Consider the following 6,243-nt stretch of genomic DNA (forward strand, 5'->3'; position numbering starts at 1 on the left):
CAGAAGAGGAAAGCTGGGGAGAGGAGGGGAAGACAGATAAAAATGTGTGCGTGTGCACTAACAGACCAGGGGCCTTTCCACGCGACTGATCTGAGAGCAAAGGCTTAAATACAGGGGAGATGAGAACAGATTCCACCAGTCAGCTGGCACTAGTGTCCTGATATGAGCGGCGCACACACATACTCACATAAATTCTCTCACACACATACCCATCTGGATATGTGAACACACTCGTGTAAGCATAAAAACCCATACAGGCTCTTGCATGCACACATTGCTTTGCACTCATGGATGAACTGTTTACACACATATACAGTATGTGCATACTGTCAGACTGATACACCTCACACACATTATAGACTAAAAGGACCTACAGGTAGCCTTATAATGATCTGGCTGCCACTACTAGTTTAGATAAATGCAAATACACATACACACACTCTGCTAAATGAAAGCTCTGTGTCAGGGCTTCATCAAGTGCAGCGCAGCTGCCTGCAATGCCTGCCACATTAAGCAAGCCTAATGGGCTTTCCGAGCAACAACACTGCGTATGAGGGGTTGTACATTCTGGAGCATTCTGTGGAATCAGCGGGACATTTTGTTTGTCAGGGTATGCATGTCAGTCTGTCAGGGAGCCTGCCAGGATGGGCGGGTTGGGGGGTGGGGGGTGGGGTTGTATATATCTCTAGGAACACGGATTTATTTGCTCAGTTTAGTGTTATTTTGCATTCGTGGAAGAGGACGCTGTTTCTGATTCACCTAGCTACTGTATTTAAAGCAAAACAGAGAATTAAGCAGTACTTTAACTAGATGAATGCTCGCCATGTGAAATGGGCAGATGAATTGTGGGACAGTGCTGCGAGGAAGTATGTGTATAAAGCTCATGCTGGCTAGGAACATTTGTGTTAAAGAGCTGGATCCAGAGGAGAACAAATGTGTGAGTGTTAGGGGTAAATATTAGAGTGTGCAGTCAGGAGTAGAGTGAGGTTAAAGCATGGCAGATTAGTTGGGACACCAAGGAGAAGCTGGGGTACACATTAGACTGTGAAGCCATGTGTGATGATCCTGCAGGTTTCCAAATGAGCTCTGATTAGCCTGAGAGTGATTTCAGCAGCTCTCATCACATGGAAACCCTGCCCTCTTCCTTTAAATCCTTGCTCCCTTGTTCTCTTTTATTTTTCTCTTGTCCTCCTCTTGTCACACTACAATAGAGAGAGTGCATTTCAGCCAAAATCCGACTGCCAATATTATGAGAACCAAAACAATGTGGGTGTACGTGAGCATGTGTCTGTGCAGAACTGACTCCATTAGAAAAAGATTTTCTTAATTTCATCAAGCCAAATGTTTCCGAACAACCTGGTGCTTTGGGGCTGAATACAGATAACAGTCAATTGATTATTAATGCATTATTATTACTCGGCGAATGCCAGGTCACACAGATAGTTGGAAGCTTATTTTCACGCAAATACACGCATGCCCACACACACACACACACACACACACACAAACACAAAGCAACATAGTGCCGGAGGCCAAATGTGCCCGATGGAACAGAACGTACGCTACACAAATCCAACGTTACAAAGGCAGCCAAATTAAGATGGAAAAAAACAGCACCTACTCAAATTAGAACCGCACCTGGCCAATCAGGGCTTACACAGGGGGGTTGCTGAAACCAATGCTGACACAGGCGTACACAAACACATTTTAATTTTACCCTCCCTCCCTTGGCTTCTTTGACTCCCGCTCCATCACTAACCCCTCCCAACAGCGACTGCGTCTCCCCCCCGATGCTCCTCCTCCTCCTCGTCCTAGCTGTCCATCACCCTGTGGCTCGCTGGCACAGAGCTGACTGAGAGCGCACAGCAGATGGTGTGCTGCTGTCTGTGTGGCAGGCCACTAGCAGGACACCCAACAGCCCCTCCTTTCCCTCATCGGCCCTCTGGCTCCCCCTGCAATCCCTGCTCCTTCCCTCCCTACACATCTTATAACACACACACACACCCTCCAGCATCACTTCAGCCCAACCAGGTCACCTGCTGCCAGGCTTACAACAGCTAGCACACACACACACACAAATACACACAAACACAAAATGAAATATCTCATGGTACATGGCACTTTCAAGGAGGTCACACATATGGCACCATTACATGCACGGATTCCCCCTTATATTCTTGCCACGCTCCAACTAACATCAAGATGACAAGAAATTTTATTGACATTCGCACATACACTCTCCACCTCGCTTACACACTCTCGCTCTGACACTCTGGTTAATCAAGTGCAGGTTTCTAGCCTGGTCAGCAAGTCAATATACTTACAACCTTCATCACGTAGCTAACATATAAATATTACATCCTCATTTGCAATAACCTGGTCAGGCCAGTTTCAGGGCACAGTGACACCATCAGGCATTTATGGGCAACATTACAAGTGGGATCAGGGAAGTGAAACTAAACTGTGCACATTGTATATGCTGTATAAATAAAAAAAGTAAACATCTCCAGTATAAATATTGAACATAAACAGACACGGGCTTATTATTTGCTGTGAAATGTGACAACAGTAAAAACGCCATGCATTGTTGATGTTGCTTACGTACCTTGTGAGGACGGAGCAATGTTGCTGAAAGCCACAGCACAGGTGAAGATGATCCAGCCTGCTAGAGCCATGTTGGAGGCAGGGCAAGGGGCGGGGCTAAAGTGTCCAGGCGGTCAGCAGGCACAGGTGAGGAGGCGGCACTTCCTCAGCTTACACCCTCCCTGAGGGTGATCCTGCAAGCACAGAGGGGTAGAAATAACAAAGAGGTAAGGATCTCATAAACATTTGTATGCAACTGTGTGTCCATAAAGAGGAATTATTCCGCTGTTCTGTTTTTTGTTCTGTCCTCTCTCGGTTATGGCATTTAAATTAGACAGTGTTGACTAATTTATTCTGCATTTATCACTGGAATATGTGATAATAACTCTGCAAAAACTGGGTGGTTCACAACCGGTATAGCATACTAATTGGTATCAGAGCAGGAGGGGGGAGAGAGGAGAGGAGAGGAGAGGAGAGGAGAGGAGAGGAGAGGAGAGGAGAGATGCTCCTCCTCTGGTGGTCAGGTAAAATGATCAGACAGGCAGATCTGAGGCCATTTTGTGCAGGACGGCATGGCAACAGCTGTTGTCACTACCAGCTCATCACTCACACTGTTTGAGTGCTTGATTGAATCAGACATGCTACATATGTTTTGGGGCTCTTCGTGTAGCTATATTCAACACGTGAAAAATACAAATACATGTCTACTGTGTGTGTGTGTGTGTGTGTGTGTGTGTGTGTGTGTGTGTGTTTGTTTGCATACCAGTGCACAGACAAAGCGAGACAGTGAAAAGTGGCGACTCAGTCAGCAGCGCCACAGGGCTCACACATCTCATTTGCCTAATGAAATAAATCACAATCTGGAACTTTAGCTCTGATTTTTTGACAGTAGAAACAGCTCTGCCCCGCCAAGGGCTAAAAGACAGAAAACAGCAGAGATGATGTTGTTAGAGATATTACTCCTTCTGCTGAGCTTGCTGATGAAACAGACAGATTGGACTTTGTCTCTCTGTATCGGTGTGTGTGTGTGTGTGTGTGTACAATTTATTTTCTATATTTTTTGGAGGGGGGGGCTGTTGACAGGATTTCATTTGATCCCTCCATCCCTTTTATTTGATTGATCCTACCAATTCATACTGTAGAAGGACATAATATAATAGATTAAGCATTCATGCGCTCACACACACACACACACACACACACACACACACACAACGGCTCAGCCACCACCACAGCACCTCTGCTAAACTTTCAAGGACTCCTTCATTTCTCACATTGTAGCCTTTGCGTTTTCGGCTGACTGACACAAATACCACTTCAGCCAAACTATTTACAGCTCTACAAAACGGTGTTAGGGTGACAAACTAATAGATCTTTTTGATCTTTGTAATTCATTTCAAGAGCCAAAACGTTCCAAAGGGTGGCAAAAATGTCATTCTTGATCGCTGAAACATCGGAAATGTTTCCGTTTCATGCACCGTTTATCAAGTGATACAATGGGATGAAGTTTGAAGATGCTGGGTTGTATAAAACGTGTCCTAAAAAATGTAGAGAAAATGTATTTTTTACTCTGTTAATATTGAGCAAAGTAAATATTGAAGACATTAAGTGTGGAATTATTGATCCTAATCCTCATCTCGATTCTAAACTTTAACCCAAGCTGTCTCTGCATTTTTCATTTCTGTAATCTTTTCATCCTTGAATATTTACTCAACAGCACACACAACCACAGGCTGGCACGGCCAAGCTCTCTTCTCCTGGCAGCCAAGATGGCAGATCCTGAGTGACTGGGTGGCTTCACCCCCTCTCTTCATCATCACTGATTTGGCTTCCCCTCCACCTCTCCCACCCCTCCTCTTCCTGACCTTCTCTGATATTTACCCTCCTCCCCAGTGGCAACGCCCGGCCTACAGCCACCGACCTGCCTGGGTGTCGCTGTGTGGATTAGTATGTTGGATGTCGTAGAGTACGAGCAAGACAGAGTGAGAGAGAAGGGGAGGGCAAACAGTGAAGAGCGAGAGAGAACTAAATCAGAACACAGAGTACAAAGCACATCCGCAGCAGCTGTTTTTTTACAGCAGCGTTTATTTCTATCACATGCACAACACACAAACACACACACACACACACACATACACACACACGCATACACATCCTCTGCACTACGCAGCCTGTGCCTTCATTTGAGTTTGTTTGTGACCACCCTCTATGACCAGCAGCTGAGAGGAAAGGACACACTCAGAGGGAGGGCAGGAGAGACAAAGAAAGAGCAGCAAAGCAGTAAACAAATAGCAATACACATGTGACGTAGTGATGTAGAAGCCTTGGCTGCTCCACTCTCTCTCACGGCCTCCTCCCCCATCCCCTCACCCCCCCCGATCACATTGTATTATTTATGGTCGAAAAGTGATCCCCTCCTGTGCAGTGACGGGCCTTCGTTTTTTATTTTGTGACAAAAAGAGAGCGAGCGCTACACAACGCTCCATTCCAGTGTGGTCGGAAAGGGAGAGCAGAAGAAATGCAGGAAACAAGGAAGGAGGGAAGGCCAAGTTAAAGAAAAAGAAGAAGCAAGGCAATGACAGAACAAAGCAGGGAGGGATTGATGGAACAAAAAAAGAGAGGAAGCATCGTGCAGCCCGAGTAGCTAATAAACAAGGAACAGAGGGAGCAAAGAAAGTAAGGAACAAACGAAGTAGGGGAAGGATGACTTTCTGTATAACGAGAATAAATAAGAGAGTGGGAGAGAAAACTGCTGAAAATAGCCAAGTCAGAACACCAAAGGAATAGTAAGAAAGCAGGAAGTAGAAGAAAATATTTCTTCTGCCTGTGTCTATGAATCAGTGTGCCTCTGGGTGGAGGAAGGTTAGGAGTCTTTGGAGGGTGTAAGATGGGTGTCTTCGCCCTCTGCGCTCTCCCTACTTGGAGGATGTTGTACGCCCGAGGCCACAGGCTGACCTTTTGCACTGATCACATCCACCATTATTATCATCACAGTTTCACTTCTAATAGAGCGAAACATCATATCCCAATGAGACCGGAGCCCACAAAATGGGAGAGTGGACAGCAATTTCGCTGCACTGGTAAGAAGGGTGAGGAGGCCGAGCAGGAGAGGAGAAGTGGGAAGCAGGGCAAATGACAGTCAGTCGTATCAACACAAAGACTCACATGCAGCTGTCTAAATGAAGCAGAGGCAGATTTACACTTAAGTATACAGCTCAGTCATCTAGTTTGGAATGCTACCCTTAGTTTCTTCAGCTATAAATTTAAAGGCTGCCTTGATCCAAAGCAAAGAACCTCATTAGCCACTTCTATTGGATCATTATGATAATCACCATGATCATTAAGATCTATTTGCTTTAGCAGACATGCTCATCAAGAACAGGGTGTCCTTTCTATGAGGGTGGGGGGTACTGTTAAAGGTTGTGTACGTCTGTCACAAGAACCATTCATGTTTACCCCATCACGCAAATCATTACTGTACAGAAGAAAGAAGCATTTAGGAACATTAACCAGCCAGAATAAAAAGGAGGGAGAACAAAGAGTTTACATTGACAGTTTTTGCTGCGTAATTAGAAAAGCTGGTGCAGCTCTCGAAGCTGCTACAGCTTCAGGCTTTCTCTCGTCTGTTTCCCCCCCCCAGCCGAGGGGAATCTGATATCA

The 6,243-nt window shown here is 45.6% G+C and overlaps 1 protein-coding gene across 1 annotated transcript in view; it reads right to left on the minus strand.

Annotated features, from left to right (window-relative positions):
- The window catches only part of adgrl1a (adhesion G protein-coupled receptor L1a), a 49,733-nt gene extending 47,058 nt beyond the window's left edge, over positions 1–2,675 (minus strand). Inside the window, exon 1 of the mRNA XM_070847138.1 lies at positions 2,606–2,675. Coding sequence (XP_070703239.1) covers positions 2,606–2,675 — 70 coding nt within the window. The remainder of the gene's footprint in view (positions 1–2,605) is intronic.
- Between the last annotated feature and the right edge of the window lie 3,568 nt (positions 2,676–6,243).

Source organism: Pempheris klunzingeri, chromosome 17 (assembly GCF_042242105.1).
Source record: "Pempheris klunzingeri isolate RE-2024b chromosome 17, fPemKlu1.hap1, whole genome shotgun sequence".
NCBI classification, from domain to species: Eukaryota; Metazoa; Chordata; class Actinopteri; order Acropomatiformes; family Pempheridae; genus Pempheris; species Pempheris klunzingeri.